At 43.7% G+C, this 20,819-nt stretch overlaps 2 protein-coding genes across 5 annotated transcripts in view; both read right to left on the bottom strand.

The window, feature by feature from the left end:
* Positions 1-20,819, bottom strand: part of LOC127600451 (heterogeneous nuclear ribonucleoprotein A0-like) — a 219,843-nt gene that overhangs the window by 799 nt on the left and 198,225 nt on the right. The window contains exon 2 of one of the 3 annotated variants that reach the window (XR_007962358.1): positions 684-1,731. Coding sequence is in view for 2 of the 3 variants with exons in the window: in XM_052065011.1 (XP_051920971.1) it covers positions 810-1,703 (894 nt within the window). In the remaining variant the exon portion in view is untranslated. Of the gene's footprint in view, positions 1-150; positions 1,732-20,819 lie in introns of those variants that run through there. The other 2 variants (XM_052065011.1, XM_052065020.1) reach the window with 2 other exon arrangements.
* On the bottom strand, positions 2,527-17,611 carry maea (macrophage erythroblast attacher, E3 ubiquitin ligase). 2 transcript variants are annotated; one of them, XM_052064899.1, is made up of 10 exons: positions 17,462-17,548; positions 13,416-13,537; positions 8,820-9,002; positions 7,021-7,224; positions 6,826-6,948; positions 6,194-6,270; positions 6,006-6,114; positions 5,797-5,930; positions 5,206-5,401; positions 2,527-4,103 (listed from the first exon to the last, which is right to left on the bottom strand). In XM_052064899.1, exons 3-10 carry the CDS (start codon positions 8,925-8,927, stop codon positions 4,008-4,010), a joined length of 1,047 nt encoding a protein of 348 aa, XP_051920859.1. In that variant the 5' UTR covers positions 8,928-9,002; positions 13,416-13,537; positions 17,462-17,548; the 3' UTR covers positions 2,527-4,007. The 2 variants fall into 2 exon arrangements, with proteins under 2 accessions (XP_051920859.1, XP_051920853.1); XM_052064893.1 differs by lacking the exon at positions 13,416-13,537 and having other exon boundaries at positions 17,462-17,611.

Genomic DNA, 20,819 nt, shown 5'->3' with positions numbered 1-20,819 from the left:
CTACATAGCCTACATGCGTTGGCTGTGGGCAGACTTGTGTATTCTTTTATACACCCACCTGACTGTTAAACTGTGAAAAGAGGCCCCATGTGTAACTACAAAGCTGACCTGTGAATAAACTTGATTAATAAGTAAAGTAAAACTAAGCTATGTGGTGTAACCTTTTATTTAAGAATGAACATACAGAGTTATGTGTCTTCAAACAATAATGTTTTTCTCAAGAACATGAAAGTACAAAGCATACATTTGGATATTGCTCTACAGGCTGAGTGGGGAGTAATTACAAACTGACGCAAATTTGCCAAAAACGCCAGTTAAGATGAAAGCGTGGTCTGTTTGGGCACAAGGAGGGGGAAACAAAAGCCAGTACGCCATCTTTACTTGGGAAAAACGTGAGTAGTCACAAAATGGCCTCGTGACAACAGCTACAAAAACAGATCAGAATTTACTCACGCCCGGTACACTGGAAAGAAAAATACATCTAAAGTATTAAAATAAACATAAAAAACCAAGCCTACATTCAACTTTTAACAATGGATAACGCTAAACGGTCCAATTGGTTCAACGTCTACTACACGCGTGGGCAATGATACATAAAATGTTTATAATCTGTTTTATTAAATTGAATTTTAAGTGTCCTAATCTGTTTTAATCAGATTCATTTTGGGAAGTGACCTTCCTACCTGTTTGGGGGCTTTGAGGTCTTCATTTTGTTTGTGGGGGTCGGCCCCCGTTACTGAGTTTTGACTTTTGACGTCCAAATCCGGGGCTGGAGGTATAATCTGGTGGGGTATGGTCCGATGTCTGGTCTAGTAGCCGCCGTAGCCGCCCCTGGGGTAACCGCCACCTCCGCGGGTGTAGGGGGACGGATTCCGCTGGCCGCCGAACGGCCCCTTCATCGGACCGTAGCCAGAGGAGTGTTGGCCGTAGCTGCTGCCGAAGTCGCTGTAACCGTTGCCGCCACTGTAGCCACCGCCCTGGTCGCCGTAGCCACCCCCGTAATGTCCGCTGTAGCCCCCGTACCCTCCGCCGCTGTTGTAGCCTCCACCGCCATTTCCGTAGCTGTAGCTTCCGCCATAGTCTCTGCTGCCGTAGCCATTTTGATTCCCCCCCCTCATGCCTCGGCCTCCCCTTCCTCTCGGGGTCATGCCGCTTCTGTTGGCCGACTGCATCTCCTGTTTGGTGAGGGCCTTCTTCACCTCCACTTTGTGTCCGTTGATGTTGTGAAACTTAATCACGACGGCCTTGTCGGCGGCGTCATGGTCTGTGAAGTACACGAAGCCGAAGCCCCTTTTCTTCCCAGTGTCCTTCTCGGAGATTACCTCCGACTTCTCGATTTGGCCATACTGAGAGAAGTAGTCGTTGAGGTGATCCTCTTCGATGTCATCCTTCAGACCGCCAACAAAGATTTTCTTCACCTTGGCGAGAGCTTCGGGTTTGTTGGCGTCCTCTCGCGACATGGCCCGCTTCACCTCGACTGTGTTGCCGTCGACGGTGTGCGGCCTTGCACCCATGGCGGCGTCGGCCTCCTCCGGCGTCGAGTAGGTAACGAAACCGAAGCAGCGGGAGCGTTGGAGCTGCTTGTTGACCACCACCACGCAGTCGGTGAGTGAGCCGAACTGCTCGAAGTGTTTGCGCAGGCCATCGTCGTCGGTGTCTACGTTGAGGCCGCCGACAAAGAGTTTACAAAGCTGGTCCGACATGTTTGAGATAGATTAGCACTAGAGACTTCTCAACCAGTGTGGTAAATTTCAAAATGGTGGTTATGCAAGCGACGCAGTTAGATTTATACTGAAGCGCGTCACGTAGGCACCGCCCCTTTTTGGGTTAACCCCATTTATTTGGGTGTTAAAGACAACGCATATCCTTTCAAAATTTTTGAACGCTACCTTGATATTTTTCCTTTATGACGAACTAAAATAAACCTCAAACATATCACGTTCTCAAAAGTCAATCGAAATTATGATTGATATATTGATAAACAATAAAAATATAAACATCCCCTTTGTTCATTTTGACATCCAAGCCTGGCTTCATTTATGCTGGAACCCTCATTTGGAATTTTAACCCAGGTTTTAAAACCATAACTTCAGGCTCCAAGGCTTGTTTCAATTCAAACTTGAAACCCTTATTTGAAACCTTAAATGTGGCATGAAAGCCTAATTTGATACACTCTTGCTCGTTTGAAACCATAATTTGACACCCTAACTCTGGTTTTACATCGCAATTTGAAACCATAACGTTGGATTGAAACTTGAATCCTTTTTCATACCCGCAGGTTTACACTCAGCCCATCTTTGCAACAGTAATTTGCCACAGTAAGGCTTGGATTGAAACCCTAATTTAACACTACAGAATTTTGCGGTGCACATGATAGTTATGTTAAACCAGCATTAAACAATGGGTTCCTTGGAAGAAAATTCTCCCCTGCACCCAAAATCTAAGAAGCCATGGTTTAAAGAGCTCGTTAATATGTTCAAAATGATTGTAAAATATCCCCAGAGCAGTTTGAATGTGATGCAAAAGTTAATTCAACTGACTTTATTGACATGATGCAGTTTGAGGTTGACACTGTATTACCATCTCTATGGTATGCATTGTCACACCTCAATCCCAAATTTCAGGTGAGAGACTCAGCAGACATCATACCCATGGAAATAGAGTGAAGTGATGAGCCAGTGACACCCTCAGAACAGCAGAGACAAACAAAGCAGCCAATTTGAAAAAAAAAAAAAATGTAGAATCTTTGAGGCATATCGATGGCAAAAAAAAAAATCATCTTCGGCTAAGTCTAAGAATAGAAATACACAAGACAGGCAGTCCACAGTCATGAAACGGGCACAAGAGAGCATCTCCTTGTTTGTCACAGTCCTCCAGTCAAAAGTCTTAAATTCTGGTCTACTTCTATGTGGTGAAGATTTCAAGTTTTTTGAAAGTCATGCTGAATTTTGTGCTTAATATTTTATCCAATCGAAAATGACGAGAGGAAAGAAAGTTGCCACATCCAAAATTCATGAATTTGTTCAAAAATAACATACTATCTGGACAAAAGTATTGTAACACCTAAACAATTACATATTTAAATTAGTCAGAAGTTGGACCAGGAGTTTTCTTTTTTTCAAGGTGTGTTGGGACACTTATATGCTTGACAGTGCACAAAACAAGGTCCCATGAGTGGTGTGTGTGGAAAAATGTGCCCATCAAAATAATCTCAAGGATTGGCCTCAGATGGGAAGCTCATGTCCCCAATACAGGGTGTCCACTAAGTGTCTTTACAATTTTCTAGCCACTTCTCAGATTGGAAAATAATGGTGTCCATAGAAAGATGTATCAAAACACCTCAATAGCTACTCCCCCAAGAAGTGTGTTCATTGCTTATCGTATAACAGTGGTTCAATTGTAGAGACGTTATGGACTTTGTGTACTTTTATCCACTGTCAAACTCCCATCGTGAATGAATCAAGTTAAGACGGATGGTGAAAATGAATGAAATAAAACTTCAAAAAATAGAAGGAAGACCAGCCTCATCATCAAAGACACATGAGTTAGTATGCGACTGTAGAACGTAAAAGAGCCTTTTATTGAGACTGGAAAGAGTTAAACCGGTGGAGACAAGATTTGTTCAGTCACCCATGATGATGAGTCATCAAGATCTGTGAACAACGTCCTATTTACTATTTACATCTCTAACGCAGTCCTGATGTGACTTTTAAAGCCAATGTGGAGGGTTGGGGTGGGGGTCAGAGGCAGCAAGTATGCATCCAGCAAGAAAACCCATACTTGGCTACCTGGCAGACATGTTTGTCAATGTAATCTCTGTACACCAGTCTTGAAGGAAGCATCCTGGTGGTCTGTGGGATCAAATGGCTGGAGGAGGGAGGAAGGGGTCTGTGAGGGGCAAGAATGGGATACGTGTGTGTGTGTGTGTGTGTGTGTGTGTGTGTGTGTGTGTGTGTAGGAGTGTTTTCAGGGTTAATCTGCCGTTTTTGTTGTGTTAGAGTGCAGGATCACATGATGTAAACCTTCTCAGCCTGGGAGAAGCTGAAGACTTCTTTGGTTCTGGGACAAACTACTTTGTCGTCTTGGCGGATGGACAGCAAGGACTGCCAGAGAAAGACAACAAAGAACATTTAAATCATATTTATTAACAACTTACCTGTAATGTACCACATTATTAATACAGTATTGTTGATATAAGTACAGTCATACCTCGGTTTTCAACCATAACCCGTTCCAGAAGGCTGTTCAAAAACCACCAATTCCTCGTGTAAGGAAGCCAAGAGCAGTCGAGTGGCGTATTCAGGTTTGCTTAGTTTGGTTGAAAACCGATTTCCGAGGCGTGAAAATCTAGAATTTTCTGGTTGAAAACCGATTTGGTCAAGAACAGAGACGTTCGAAAACCGAGATAAGACTGTACCGCTTGATGTACAGAACGAGGGTTAAAAGATTTTGGAAAAATAATCAATGTGATTTTTTTTTCTTAAAATTGTGATTGCAATTAAATGTGTGTGTGTGTGTTTTTTAAATGTTATTAAAAGGCATTTTATAATGTATTTAAAAAATACATTTTTAGAACAAACAATATCAGATCTACTATTCATTGTAGGATACTAAGATAATGGCAAATGAACATTCATCAGATTGATAGAAAGCCCAGAATTAGATATTTGTAGCAATTAATATTTACTGCATTGAAATAATTTTTTCCAAGTTTGGAACATCCATCCACCCAGCCCAACGGCCAATTGGCCTCGTGCAGCAATGAGAGACTGAGAAAGGTTCTGGGATGCTACTGTGTAACTAGCTGCGTTCGGCATTTTGCAGGGGGGGGGTGCAGAGTCGTGTGATATTTCACATTCGGTCTTAAGTTGTGTATTGGCAGTTTACACAGGCAAGACAAGCTGGACCTGTTTTTGTCTGTCGTTAGTGAAATGGGTGTCCGTAGGTACTTGACCCGATTAGAGATAATAACAGGGATGGATTTTCGTCCTTGCGTAGTCCGTCCTTTTTAAAAAACTTCTCACCCTCAGTCCCCAAAATGGGTGTCCAGGATTGACGGACAGACCATTCCGTCCCAGGGGACAGAATGCCCACCTCCGCGTATTTGTAATCTACCATATTTACGTCACATTTTATTTCCTATACACTTCTAATGTAGCATACCAAATAATTTACTGTCCACATTCCAGGTGTGCATGCACTCACATTGTATCCATACACGTATCCGTTGGGCAGCATCATGGGGGGGTTGTTCTCATTCATTACTTCGCCGGAGATCTTGCACACAAGTCTGGAGTTGGCACAGTGGGCCATGGGCAGCGGCTGCGCAAGCTTGTTTAAGGACTTGCTGCAAACGGGGCAGTCGGGGTTCTTGGAGGTGCCATCCTCTTTATAACACTGACTGTAAGGTACAGTTAAGGTTCACAGTATTTTAGGTACAACTAATTTGAGCACTTTCCTTACGTTACGATTAAAGTCAGCAAAAGCCTTATCTTCTGGGGACTCAAAAAATGATCCTGTGGTGTGTGTCAGGTGCACGAGTGATTTTACCGACTCAATCTGCTCAGGAAAAAGTCTGGATATGCTCAAGAAAAAGTCAGAGCCAACAGCTGCACATTTTAAACCTGCTCAATTTTAAGCTGGGTACACGTATGCACACTACGGAAAACAGCAGGCTTTACTGAGTAACGTGTTAGTAACGCATCACTGGTGATGTGGTGTGTTGGTCATCTCCAGTAAACCACCCACAATAAGAGCAGTAAGAATAAAAAAAGGTTCAAAGCAGCGGAAGGATACGGCGTCTTGATGGCTGACAGTCCGGCCTGTAGGGTGATGGTGAACACAGAGTTGTTGCCCAGCTGGTGCAGTCGGTAGTTGTCATACCGGAACTGCTGGATCAGCATCTTCCAGCGGGCTGGATCTAACAGATCCTGAAAGTGCCACAAGATTTTCACATGAACCGGGACCATGCCACATTACCCCTTTGTCCATTGTGCGAGATTTACCTTGTATGGGGAGATGTGTGTGTCAGAGGGGAAGGCAAGCATGCCCATCACCTGCCGTACTTCATCCAATTGTCCCCCCTCGGCTTGGCTGAAGTGTTTCCTTGCATGCCTGACATATAATTGGCAAGAGTTGGTGTTAATAAAACTAGCTTACACTTAATAATACAACCATTGCAATGTAGAGGTACCTGACAGCATCCATTCGTTTGTTCTGTCGGATGAGCTCGATGAACTCCTGGATTCTCAGACTGAACTCCAGGCAACTCTGGACGATCAAATAAAATCAGATGGAAGGAATATGACACTTGTGACACCTATTGTAGAATGACAAGACCTAGTGCAAAAATAAGACGTGTAACAAATTGGGAGTAATCTGAAAATTAATGTGGTCACACCTCGACATCAGTCTTTGAACCCCAAACTCAGGCTTGAAACCCAAACACAGGCCTTAAAAACCAATCTAAAACCCTAAAACAGGTTGAAACCACGATTTAAAACCCTAAAACCAACTTAAAAGAACAATTTGAAATCCTAGCACCGGCCTGAAACTCAAACCCGGGCTTGAAAGACATGAAAACCTAACACTGTCTTAAATCTCTTCATTTGAAACAACATTAACACTGGATTGAAAACAAATTTTACACCCTAACTTGCTCTTTCAATCCTATCTTGAAACCATTGAAACAACTTTAAAAGTGGCTCCTCTTTTGAAAATGATGGTCACTGGAGGCTAACGTGCATGTCATTGACTTGACTATGTGTGCATATATCATATTACATTATTTTGTGAACAGTATGATGGGCCTTACTAACTGGCTACCTTCATCTTGCGAAGGCGAGATTTGTTGTCATGGCACCAGGCTAAGCAGGTGGCCGTCTCCTGCCTCTCCAGCGACTCCTCCACCTCCTTTGCCGTGAGGAACATCTCAATGTTGACCAGATCCTCAAACGTTAAAAGACTAGATTACGCGCGGAACAAGACTGGCAAGCGGCACTTCAAAACAATATGGCTGACCTCGATGCCACTCTGTCTTGCCAGCTTGACGGCCGTGTTGTAGTATCCGCAGCGCAGCAGGTGCTCGACCATCATGCGGTCCATGCGCTTCTTCTTCCACAGATTGACCGAGGCCGGCTGGTCGCTGCTGTGCTCCTTCAGATGCTCGATCCGCCGTTTGCAAAGCTTGGCGCTCTCATCCTCTGCCTGAATGGACTCGGCGGCCTAACAAAGAAAACATTAGATCGAGAAGCTGAATTTATTCAGTGGGAAGTCACTCTTTTTTAGGTCTCTGATACAGTGGTACCTCGATTTATGAGAGGCCCCACTTATGAGACTTTTGAGATATAAGCCATCACTTAGCAATTTTTTTTTTGCCAGGATTAGCAAGCAATAACGTTGTTTAAGTTATGAGTATGCTGCATTGCTCCAGTGAGGTGGAAAAACAAAGGAGCAATTAATGTGGACCCCCTAAGGGGAACCTTGATTCACTGACAAATTGGTTTACAATTTTTCCTCACAAATACAGTATTGCTTCTGCTCATGACAACCATGTGGAACAATTAGTATTATGTTTGAATTGTATTCAAGTCAATATTGGTTGAAAAGCATTTGGAAATCATTGTACAGTGCACTCCGCTTAATAGAACACCATTGGGCCGAAGCGCTTCTGTTCTACTAAGCGGGGTTTCTATTAACCGGAGACACTTTATTAGGTACACCTTCAGACACGTCGACGACCAAGTTATGCACGCAGAAAAACCCCTGCTGACGAGTTAGAAGAGATATTTCGACTGTGGACGTCCATATCTTTAATCAAACAACAAAACAACAACTTTAATCAACTTCAGTCAAACATCTCAAATCACGAGAAAGATTTCGTTACTTTTGTCTGGAAACAGGAGTCCGTAATTTTGCGGTTGACTTCCCTCTCAATGCGCTGGATAAGAGGGAAGTCCTGGAAACCGCGGGCGTACCTTCTGAGAATCCGGCAATGCATCGTATCGTCTGAGTATGTCCTTCTTATAGCCCTCGTCTCTTGAATGAAGTTGAAGCCATTGTGACGTGCGTGTGTCTATGTGTGGAGTGACGCGTGCTACCTGTAACTGTATACGGCTAGAACTACCGCGTTTTCTCGCGATAGTGGTACAGTATTGCGATAGCTACACTTCGTCTCTCTCTCGTCTCTTGAATGAAGTTGAAGCCATTGTGACGTGCGCGTGTCTATGTGTGGAGTGACGCGTGCTACCTGTTACTGTATACGGCTAGAACTACCGCGTTTTCACGCGATAGTGGTACAGTATCGCGATAGCTACACTTCGAAAACCACTAGTTTACAATGTTCATTGCTTACGGCCTGTTCTATTAAGCGGAGATCTGTTCTACTAAGCGGAGTATCTTTATAGGAAATTGCATTAGGCAAATCCGTTCCAAAGCCTTTTGCTCTATTAAGCGGATTACTCTATTAACCGGTGTTCTATTAAGCGGAGTGCACTGTATTCTTTTTTTGTTTACACTTTCAACAACATCTCAACTTCATCGAATTGGGGTTTGTGTGGAGAAAAGTTTTTTTTTTGTTTTTCCCTGCAGACCCAAGTTATCAAATGGGTGCTCTACAAATTTGACATTAAAGTTCAGTTTCAGTTTTGTACTACGGTACAGTCAAGAGTCTACTTAATTAAGGATTTCAATGAGTACAGAAGTTCAATTAGTACTTTTTTACCCACGTATCAGTACTTCTCCGTAAAGATTTAGTGTGAGTACTTTTGCCACGTGTGCACCTACGAAATGTTGTGTTCAAAGAAACGTGTTCGAGTTACCTTTCGTTTCAGTGCGCTGAGCTTCTCCACGACGCCGTCCAGCAGGGACACCACAGAGTCCACCACCGGGAAGCTGCTGAGCGTCTTCTCTAGCTCAGCCACCACCATGGTCACGTGACTCGTTTCCCTGTCTATGTTCTTCTGGGCTGCACGGAAGCGCTTATTCAGTGTCTCATAGGGCACCTGAAGGATGACAAACGGGGAGATATTTGAGTATCTTGACCTTGAATACTTGCAACTGCAAGGAAGAAAATACTGTGTCAAGTACGAGTGGCCAATATAGCCCCCCCACCCCGCAAATGATTTAATTCCCTAAATTTGTGCACAACTTAACACCAAATTAGTTTTAAGTTCAGTTCACAAGCTTTAAAATGAACTAGTTCAGGCTGGGATAGGCTCCAGCACCCCTCGTGAGGATAAAGCGGTTCGGAAGATGAATGAATAGTTCAGGTCATAGATCAAAATTCAAGAATTTGAACTACTGTATTTACGGACCACTAGGCACACCATATCATTCAGCGCAATATCAATGAACGGATCTATTTAAAAAACAAAAATAAAATGAATACATAAGACGCACCGGGTAATATCCATCCATCCATCCATCCATCCATCATCTACCGCTTATCCGGGGCCGGGTCGCGGGGGCAACAGCTTTAATAATAATAATGCTAGCACTCTCCGGTGTTGATGCCAAGCCAATGCATGCGCATGAGCCATAGCTTGCTCAATTCTCAAAAACCATCCATCCATCATCTACCGCTTCGCGGGGGCAACAGCTTTAGCAGGGAAGCCCAGACTTCCCTCTCCCTAGCTACTTCTTCCAGCTCTCCCCGGGGGATCCCGAGTCGTTCCCAGGCAAGCTGGGTGACATAGTCTCTCCAGCGTGTCCTGGGTCTTCCTCGGGGTCTCCTCCCGGTGGGACATGACCGGAACACCTCACCGGGGAGGCGCTCAGGAGGCATCCGAATCAGATGCCCAAGCCACCTCATCTGGCTCCTCTCGATGTGGAGGAGAAGCGGCTCGACTCTGAGCCCCTCCCGGATGACTGAGCTTCTCACCTTATCTCTAAGGGAGAGCCCGGACACCCTGCGGAGAAAACTCATTTCAGCCGCTTGTATCCGGGATCTCGTTCTTTCGGTCATGACCCATAGCTCGTGACCATAGGTGAGGGTTGGGACGTAGATCGACCGGTAAATTGAGAGCTTCGCCCTTTGGCTCAGCTCCTTCTTCACCACGACAGACCGATACAACGTCCGCATCACAGCAGACGCTGCACCGATCCGCCTGTCGATCTCCCGCTCCCTCCTACCCCCACTCGTGAACAAGACCCCAAGATACTTGAACTCCTCCACTTGGGGTAAGATCTCCTCCCCGACCCGGAGGGGGAACTCCACCCTTTTCCGACTGAGGACCATGGTTTCAGATTTGGAGGTGCTGATTTTCATCCCAACCGCTTCACACTCGGCTGCGAAACGCTCCAGTGAGAGTTGGAGAGCCCCGTTTGAAGGAGCCAACAGCACCACATCATCTGCAAAAAGCAGGGATGTAATACTGAGGCCCCCAAAACGGACCCCCTCAACGCTTCGGCTGCGCCTAGAAATTCTGTCCATAAAGGTTATGAACAGAATCGGCGACAAAGGGCAGCCTTGGCGGAGTCCTACCCCCACTGGCAACGATTCCGACTTACTGCCGGCAATGCGAACCAAACTCTGACATCGGTGGTATAGTGACCGAACAGCCCGTATCAGGGGGTTCGGTACCCCATACCCACGAAGCACCCCCCACAGAACTCCCCGAGGGACACGGTCAAACGCCTTCTCCAAGTCCACCGGGTAATAACGCACATTATTTTTGTGAAGCGTTGGATGTTAAATAGTTGATTGTAATTGTACCGTATGTTTATTTGGCGCTTTTACGCTAGGTTCAGACCCATCTAAAATATTGGGTTGTGCTGCCTTGCTTTTGTTTGCCGCAGAACTTGACGGGGGGTTGCTTTGGGCGGAGGCGGGGATTCTCATCCAGATGGGGGAAAAAAATGAACATCGCTAGTCAATCTGGTGACTGGTGGTTGTGTAATTGCCGTAACTAATGCTAAATCCTATCAGGGTTGAACGTTGGAACAGCCATAAGCTAGTCAATGCAGTCACCATGATCCAACCTATTATTGCTCGGTCCCAGCAAAGGCTGGATGTGTTCCACAGACCGCAATTATATTACCACACACTATAACTTTGGAAACGAGCAGCCAGAAACCCTCAGCTGACAGCAACGTTAGGCTAAGACAGTGGTTCTCAATTATTTTCTGTCATGCCCCCCCAAGGAAGAGGAAAACATCTCGCCCCCCCCCCTCCCGCACGGCTATAAATAGTATAATTTGTCGATAAAATTGTTATAAGTACACCTTTGCATAACACTGTATCCTTATTAACATGAGAAAATTAAAAAAAAAAAAGAAATATGGACCAACTTACAACAAAGAATAGCTTTAGTAACTGGAACAGAAAATATTTGAAGTGCATCTGAAATTCAAAAATAACATTTAATCCTTAATTTAACAATAAATATTTTTTGACTGACCATGTCAAACCATACGATACTGAAAAATAAAATGACAAACTCAATAACTACTAATGCATCCAAACTAATCACCAACATTATCTCAGGAGCACAATATTAAAAAAAAACTAACCAGCAAAACAAAAATACAGTATATAAATGTGTGCTTTTTTTTTTTTTTAATCACAGATGATGCCTGGATTAGTGGCTACAATGAGCACGTTTTGCAATGCATATCTTTTCGAAGCGAGTTTTGATGCAGGACACAGCAACTCTCGGCCCCTGCTCAATAGGGCCGTTCATACGGCACACATTTGCTCCGGTGCTGCACCGAGAGTTTGTTGCGGGATATTTTGCACCGCAGCAAATTGTGTGGAGCGTTCACACGTACAAAGCCACTGAGCGGGGCAGCCCCACTTGCGTTCACACGGCAGTTTCTGCAGCGGAGCAAAACGACAGAAAACAAACGAGCTGTCGTGTTGGTTCTTTTTAAAACGTACTATAGATACACAACTCAAGCGACTACTGGACCGGCACGGCCTTCTCCTTCTCGGTTTCCGTGCCTTCTGCTCGAGAGTGACCGCCCAAGTAAACGTAAATGAACGATGACTTCAATGACACTCAGAAAAGCAAACACTATTGCGCCAAACAGAAAATCAAGAGAGGAAATCACAAAATAAATTCTATGGGGAGGGGGGGGGGGGGGGTGAACAAACAACAAAGGAACAAACAACTCCGAGACAGTCCAGTCTCCTACAAAAGGAAATATGTTACTAGCCAAGTCTTGTGTCGTTATGAATCAACACATTTCGGAAGTCCGACAGAGCACGAAAGCAACGCATTCTCGCCATACGTACTCTTCACAAGCATTTGCTCTGGAGCTAATTTAACCCAGTTGCGTTCACACGTGCACATTTACACCGGTGCTGCCTCGCAAACGAACATTTGCCCCGGAGCAAATATTTGACCCACCTCCCTGAGGTGGGTCAAATTTGGTCCAGTATAAGCTCTTTTCCAGGGCTACCCCGGAGCTAATTTGCACGTGTGAACGCTCTACTGGGGCAGCCCCGGTGCAGCACCGGACCAAATATTGCCATGTGAACAGCCCTTATGTGTAGCCGGGACCTGTATTTTAGTTTTCTGAAGTAGCAGTCACAAAGCGGCATATTGTTGGCAATATTCGGCACGTTTTCGCTGAAAAAAACTCAAGCAGTTTATCAGCGTAATCGGGGTGTAATGTCTTTAAGTGACGCCTTAATTTATTTGGCTTCAAGCTGTCCGCTACCAAAAGTTTTTGACAAAGTAAGCACATCGATCTTCCCTCGTCTGCCACCGCACTCACATTGAAGCCAAGCTCTACATACACCTCGTCATATTTCCTTCCTGAGAATGCTCCCTGTGCAAACTCTGCCAATGAGAGCGCCACTGCCGTAGTGGAGGTCCAACTCCAAGTTATTTTAGGACAGTAAAAATATAAAAGCATGATCCCTCAGGTCAAACGCGCCCCACTATTTGAGAAACACCGGGCTAAGAGGACTACATTTCCCATGATTCTTAGACACAGAAGCAGTCCTAGTTTCGGTAGGATGAAAACAGATGCCCGCAATTAGATGAAGATGAGGATAACAACGCAAATGCAAAAGAAAGAAATTTTGCTTGAAGAGAATGAACTGAAAAACCGGCGTCCATCCATCCATACAGCGTCCCAAATCACAAGGCAGACTGTCAATTGTTGTGAAAATTAAATGATATTGGTGTGCCTGATGGTCCAAATATACATTAAGTTCACACTTCCAAAAATGAACTGGTTTATACTTTGTATTTTCCAATATGCTGCTGCAAGCTATGAACCCTCAAAACAGTGGCATTCCCCCAATGTTGCAACCCATTCAGTCCGCACTAGTTGTCGCTACTTTCACCCTTCAGTCTAAATAAATGAACATGAAGGAAAACTTGTTTCATGAATGCTCTTAATTATAAATGAGGAATTAGAATAAAAACAGGAATGCATTCCTTAATGTGCAAGCACAATATCACCTTAGGGAGGAACCAGGCTGAGGTCAGAAATGAGCTGTCCCTTTAGCTATGTCCCTCTATCTGCCTAACACTGCAATTAAACTCGCCCCAAGTCTTCAGGTGACCGTAAAATGTCAACCCACCTGCAGGCAGAGACAGAGTGGTAGGTTTGTTATCAGAGACAGAGTGGTAGATTTGTCTTCGTCGCTTGTTTGCTTGATATAAAGAAGCATCCTCGATGAACGACATCGCCAAAGATTTCAGAGTACCGGTACTTGTTTTTTAAGTTTACATTCACCGATTGTAAATGTCATTGGTATAGTGTCTATTTGCTATTTTTAAAAACACCACTGTTTCAGTACAAAAACTGACATCATAAAACAAGTTAATATATGAAACAATAGACACCGAGTTGTTCAATATGTGTATCACGAAATGTGGGACTAAAAAAAAAAAAAAGGAATAAATATAGAACTGAGTTTATTTTGGGGGGGGGGGGGGCAATTGGCACTGATTTAGTGGAAATGTCTAGATAATATATATGTTTAAAACATACAACCCGTATACATTGATAGATGTACAGTATATTTCTGTATTAATTTAAGCAAAATCGGATGCATGCTCTTTTTTTCTTAGTGCAATGCTGAGGTATTGGACGTGGACACTGCATTGGCAGATACTTGAAACCAAAGATTCAGACTAGAGTGCCAAAAAAGCGTGATCTGGACATTCCAAGCTGCTTCACCCGCTTTCTTCACCAGAGTATCAAGCCCCCCACATTGAAAGCCAAAGGGAAAGCGCTCTCATGCCTATCAGGGACAAACAAGAAATGATTGAAATGAACCTTGTGATTTTTCATCAAACAATACAGACTTCCTGATTGGTGTAACCGACATGTTCCCCCCCCCCCCCATTCCCCCTCCCCCCACTCCCCCTCCAAGCTCCAAAATCATGTTTTACATTTTGAAGACACATGCAGCCATTCAAGTCATTGTAGCTTGAGTTGTCAGATAAGACATTTATCCTCCTACATATGGACTGTCTGCCGTGTGTTTAGCAGTGTTTTCTCCTGGAAGTCTAACTGAACATGTCAATCTTAAACGAATGTGAACTGGCATTCAAAATTTGTTGCCAAACGCCAGTATGTAGGTGTTCACCAGGGAGAAACACACTACGTTCAGTTCATATTTGCCAACAATCTGAAATTCCTGACCTTTCGTTCAAGCACAACACTACTGCCATCACTACTGGAGAAAAACATTTACAGACCTTGTTCTGCCTGCCACAGTTTGCATTGATCGAGAGCTGAACATAACAGAACAAAAATGACCTCTTGAGGCTACGCACATAGAACTCAAGAGTAACTGACGCCCACCCAAAAAGGTTTGCAATTGCCTTTTGATGCCATGAGATGTTCGTAAAAGACCCCACAAAATGAACGTCTTGCCCTTATATCAACATAGTGGCTCGGGGCCCAGATGGCCCCAGGAGCAACAAATCATTAAAAAAAAAAACTTTAGACAGGGCTTTGGATAGAGCAACCCCCCCCCCCCCAAAAAAAAACATCAAATGCTTGAGTTTCTCAGTAAATAACAGAGGATAGGCCCCTTGTCCCTTGCAAAAATCTGTGAATAGGTGAAATCATGAATTCAGAACAATGATTTTCTCTGTCCTATCTTCATTCATCCATTTTGTAATCCGCTTATCCTCAGCCGGGACGCGGGCTTGCTGGAGCCTATCCCAGCTGTCTCGGGGCAGCCGGCGGGGTACATCTTTTTCATGGCACACTGATGATCTCTTACACTGGTTGGAGATCAGCGAGATAGATTATTAGCCCACAGGACATTTGTATTCAAGCACAACACATTCATAGTGAAGGCTTGTAATTCAATGTTCAACATTCACAAATTTTCCAGATTTGGGAGGCCAATGCAGCCTCTGTTCTTCGCTAAAAAAAAACTCACCCATTCTTTTTTTATGCAAAGGCAAAGGTCACGCTGGCTGTGGGAAACAAACATTTATTGAATTATTCCAATAGTCCCCAACCATTAGTTCGTGGACCAGTACCAGGCCACACAGAGACAGATCCGCGAGCTGTGAGCATATTTACTCCATCAGACTAAAATATGTCAAGGTGTGCCACTCTTGCTAATTAGAGTTCAGCTTTTCCTCCTAATTTTGGTTTGCAAGTTGAAATATACTGAATCCACCAATAAATTAAAGAACAAGTAGTAAATAAGAAAGTAATGACCAAACGTACAAACACCACCAATGCAAAATAGGTATTTGATTTTTGACGACTTGGGGTTGCCATCCTCATGTTAATCACAAGATGATTCGTGAATTTGAATGAGTGTGTCTGTTACGTATAGTGTGACTTCGGCACTTCCAAGGAGAGTGTAAATTGGCTGTTGTGTGCCCAGGTTAGCAGATGTGTGTTAATTAGCTAACCATTTATCATGTGCATTGAATCCCTGGGTTATGGCTCAGCAGGTAGTATATGAATATGTTTATTACATGTTTATTTTAGTACTATTATTACATATATTTAATACTATCACCTAACAATCATAGACATGCTGTTGTACAAGTCAGTTGTGCTTTGCATTGTACAGTTTGTTATTGTCTCATCTTTAAAACCCCTGTCTTTTATGCATTCTTTCTGCCTGGCTTAGCAACATCGTGCCAACTCATTTATACTTGATTCTGCTGTAACATCAGTGGTGAGGAAAATGTATCATTCATTACAAAGCTTTGATGCGGATATTTTGCTACACGTTTTTTAACAGATTATTTGAAAAATTGGTACAGCCTTAGAAGGGACCACGTTGACCTGACATGAGTGGCTTCATTTAGTCAGGACATAAACTTGTCCAAGAGGAAAATTTTGCTTGAGGCATCAATAGGCAATGACAACCTTTATGGGGTGGGCTAGAATTACTCAAAGAGTTTAGCAGCAGGTTTTGGTCCTAGGCTCTTCCCCATGCAGTGAGCTCCATTCTTTAATCCAGCAAATAGCAGCTAGAAACACTGTTAATAGCATTGGACTACATTAAAATGTCTTCAAACATGAATCAGCATGTTTACAGTCAAACTGTAACAATGCCACAAATAATAACCACTATATTTGACATGAGGCTTGGTGGGCTATTTTAAGCAATGAAGATTAGCAGCTGTGACGACAATTTTTTCCTGCAATGCCTGCAGACGTGGGCCTCATGCCCCACCATCTGCACTTAAAACGGATCCCATCATCGCCAACCCCTCCTGACTGCAGCATCGTAGCACAGACACCTTAAACTCACGCCTCCTTAAACATAACACATACAAAGGATGATGCATGAGGTTCTTCATGGATAGCTACTCACGGCGACAGATCCAGACGTGTGTGCAGAGGGCGAGGTTGGGAGGAGGAAGATGATGATGGGGGAGGTATTCGGGGTTTGGTGTCGCAGTGAGAGAGAAAAGCGACTGCTTTCATTTCCTCTCGCTGGCCATTTTGTGGGGAAACATTCGCGGAGGACGGGGCTCCAACTAGCCCGTCTAAAACGGAGCTGTATTGCCCCACAAGCACCCGCAACTAACCCGACCAACACCGGTGATTTCAACAGATCTCACTTTTAGCTCGATTTTGTATGTCCCAAGCGAGCTTGCCTTTTGAGCCCTTATAGATGTTGCGACCACGTTGCTGTTCGACTTCCAGCTGACTGTCAAAACGTTTCGGCGTGACGCCATTTTACGACAAGAAACACATTCCACCCCCGTCGTCCATGTTGAATAAAGGGGGGACGCCATGTTACACTGACATGTCATTTTAAAGGCTTTATTGTAATTAAGTTGACAGAAAGCACATATAAGCCTGTCATGCTAAATCCCAACATTTGTTATGAGGGGAAAATACCAAGATTTGATAGCTGGGCTAAGCTATCTCGGCTAACATTGAAATCCTGTCAAGACGTGTGTCAAATTCGACAGGAGCCGGGAACTCTCTCAAGCCCCCGTCCCCGACGCCAGGTCGCGACAAGCGCCGAGTGGTCGTTCGGTCTTACTCGGTGTCGGTTGTTTACCTTGAGCGTAGGATATTCTTGTACTTTGAGAGCCATCGAGAGTTGAGACGCTGTCTCCTGCACCGCCATTTTGGTTTTGTGCGTGTGTGTTTCAACTGAATGCTTGTTTGTATTTTTTTTCGTTGTTTTCCTAACGCGTCAGCATGGCCTTGTCTGCTCACTACCGCCATCTGTAGGAATGGTGGAAACATCAACACCAGCGGACCAATAATCACAGTTTTAATTTGACTTGTTAAAATTATCTATTTATCCCTTATCTCAACCACTTTATCCTCACGAGGGTCACGGGTGTACTGGAGCCTATTTCTATCGACTTCAGGTAGTAGGTGTGGTATATCCTGAACTCGTTGCCATCCAATCGCAGGGCAGAGACAAATGTGGGAGAGAACCGCAGTACCTGGAGAAAACCCACGCAGATACGTGGAGAACATGCAAATTACAAACAGGATAGCTGGACCCCGGAATCGAACCCATGACCTCTGCACTGTGAGGTGGGCGTGCTAACCAGTCGCCTTTTTAAAATAACATGATAATTCAGCACAACCGAATATCGAAGCAGAAAAATACATTTCCGCTTTCAACTATATTTTCAGAAGTTCCCTTCAAATTCTCATGTTGTATTAATTTTTGATAACTTCTAGAAACTCTTCTTTGAAACCCGAACACTTCCTTGAAACTCTCATTTGAAACCTGGATCCTGATTTGTTTTGAAAACTTAACTTGCCTTAAACGGCCCGGTAGGCCAGTGGTTAGCACGTCGGCTTCACAGTGCAGAGGTACCAGGTTCAATTCCAGCTCCGGCCTCCCTGTGTGGAGTTTGCATGTTCTCCCCGGGCCTGCGTGGGTTTTCTCCGGGTGCTCCGGTTTCCTCCCACATTCCAAAAACATGCATGGCAGGCCGATTGGACGCTCTAAATTGTCCCTAGGTGTGAGTGTGGGCGTGGATGGTTGTTCGTCTCTGTGTGTCCTGTGATTGGATGGCAACTGATTCAGGGTGTCCCCCGCCTACTGCCCCCGACTGCTGTCAGGCTGATGAATAGAAAATAACAATCATAATAATAATAATAATTTTTATCCATTTGTGTTCATATTGTATTTAATTGAAAGATGTTTGTTGTTTTTTTTTCTCTTTCTCCTTTCTTCTTTCTACATACATTCTTGCTGCTGGAGGCTGTAAATTTCCCCATTGTGGGACGAATAAAGGATAACTTATCTTATCTTATTATGCATTTATGCGTGTGTGTGCGTGTGTGTGTGCGCGCCCGCGCCCGCGCGCATGTTTGTTCATCATAGTGCACCCATGCATGCTAGTACTGTAAATAGGCTATAAGTGTTCCTCTCAGCTGTTCGCTTCAGCACAACTCAAGAGAAAGGGATAAGAGGATCTTCAAGATGCAGAAACATGAAGCATGAAAGTAACACAGAGAGGAGGGGTTTCCCCTGCAAGTGGGGATGACTGCAGTGGGTACACACACACACCAACACACTATTACTGTACACTCGCACACGAGCGCACACACACGCACACACGCTAACACACTCAGCACTACCATGAATTACAACGAGTATTCAAATCGTTAGTAATTTCTTTGTTTTTTCCCTCTATGTGTTGTGTTGCAATTCTAGCTTCAGCCCCTTTCACACTGCTTGTAAAAGCTGAAGAAATAGGGATGTTTGACTAACGTCATTTTAAAGATATGTTTTCACAGACAACAAAAACAATTTAAAACGTGGGGACAAGCGTTTTTGAATGTGTAGACATCCACCATGCTCCCAAGTCAAAAAAATAAAACAAATCTGAAAAACAAGCACAAGCCATTGACCTGGAGTGGTCACATTTTTATGTAGCAATATCACACAGCTTGTTTTGGTTCTCATATTAATGTCTTACGTGGTATATATAAGTCTGTATATCAACTGCCTACCTGTAACCTCGGCTAAAAGCTGCCCTTATAAATGATTACGATCCCCTTACAAAGCAACAAATCCCCATACAAAGGTTTACCGCGCATGCGCACATCATGCTTTATCAATCCGACCGTACGCAGAGATGAAAAAAATATACGATTGAGGATTACTTTTCCTGATTTGCCGTGACAATAGTAGCGATCGACGACGGCATTGTCATTGGCTACCAGCAGGTGAGATGATCTGGATTTGAGCCAAAATGGTCTTTTTGAGATCGGTTCACAATTGTTGTTCACGTTGACAACCTCCACGTGGTGAGCCCTGGTAATCTACAAATCTGTAGAGCGAATCTCAACAGAGACAGCAACCCCCTCCGGGGAGGTAAAAGGATAAACAATAAACAATTTGTTTTTTTCCTTATAAAAGTTGTAATACGCCATAAATGGCTTGAAATGATTAAAAACTGTATAAAATATGGGGAAAACGTACAAGTTGACAGGTATGCAACTGTCATTGAAGAACAACACACTAATAATGTCATCACAATGTATGACTTATTTCAGTTTTGGGGCTCTGATGGATTTAGATCAGTGGTTCTTAACCTGGGTTCAATCGAACCCCAGCGGTTCGGTAAATCGGTCTCAGGGTTTCGACGGAGCCTCTGCCATGGAGGTTAAGACACACCCGACTCAAGATGTCAATTAGTTATGACACGCCCACTTGGCCATCGTTGGCTGCAGATGATCACATTGCCTTGCTTGCCCAATCAGTACTGTGGGGAATTTAGTTCGCTTTGTAGTAAACGTGTGACTGTTGTGATAGTATGTCGTTCAATTAAAAAAAAAACCTATACTTATGCCATGTAATTTTATTTACCTTTTTCTGGTTTTAAAAATGTGTTTTTTTATGTCTTGAATTTGTAAAAAATCATAATTTTTCACTAATGAAGGGTTTGGTGAACGTGCATATGAACTGGTTGGGTTTGGTAAACAAGGTTAAGAACCACTGATTTAGATTGAGAGCATATTTGTGCTAGGTTGGGTGTTGTTTCTGATGTAGTTTGGCCGGTTTGGTTATATAAACACAAAAACACTGTCCTAACTACATAAGCATATTATTGCACGTCACTGAAAAGTTCGTACAAGACTTTGTTATCACTACAACAAGTCACACCCCTCTAATGTTGTGAGTCAAATTGTTATTTTATTTTATTTATTTTTTTTACGAAATGCACTAAGGAGTAGCACCCACATTTCATTGTATCCTATACAATGACAACAAAGGCGATTCTGATTCTTCTCATCGTTGACTCCTCAATCTATGCATGCATCTAGCCACAGACAAGAAATCCAAACTACCGGTACTTACAAAACAAGAAATTAAGCAAGAGCGACTATAAAAATGAATAAATCAGGCGAATGTACCACTATAGCATTAGCGACTCCCTTTG

Source organism: Hippocampus zosterae, chromosome 1, assembly GCF_025434085.1.
Source record: "Hippocampus zosterae strain Florida chromosome 1, ASM2543408v3, whole genome shotgun sequence".
Taxonomy (NCBI): Eukaryota; Metazoa; Chordata; class Actinopteri; order Syngnathiformes; family Syngnathidae; genus Hippocampus; species Hippocampus zosterae.
This window is presented reverse-complemented; position numbering and strand designations above follow the sequence as displayed.

Excerpts from the sequence above, each read along its gene's own strand:
- maea (XM_052064893.1), bottom strand. The coding sequence starts at position 17,530 with ATGGCGGTGCAGGAGACAGCGTCTCAACTCTCGATGGCTCTCAAAGTA. Across the intron at positions 7,225-8,819 it reads TCAGCGCACTGAAACGAAAG|GCCGCCGAGTCCATTCAGGC; the intron begins GTAACTCGAACA and ends TTTCTTTGTTAG. Across the intron at positions 5,931-6,005 it reads CACACATCTCCCCATACAAG|GATCTGTTAGATCCAGCCCG; the intron begins GTAAATCTCGCA and ends TGGCACTTTCAG.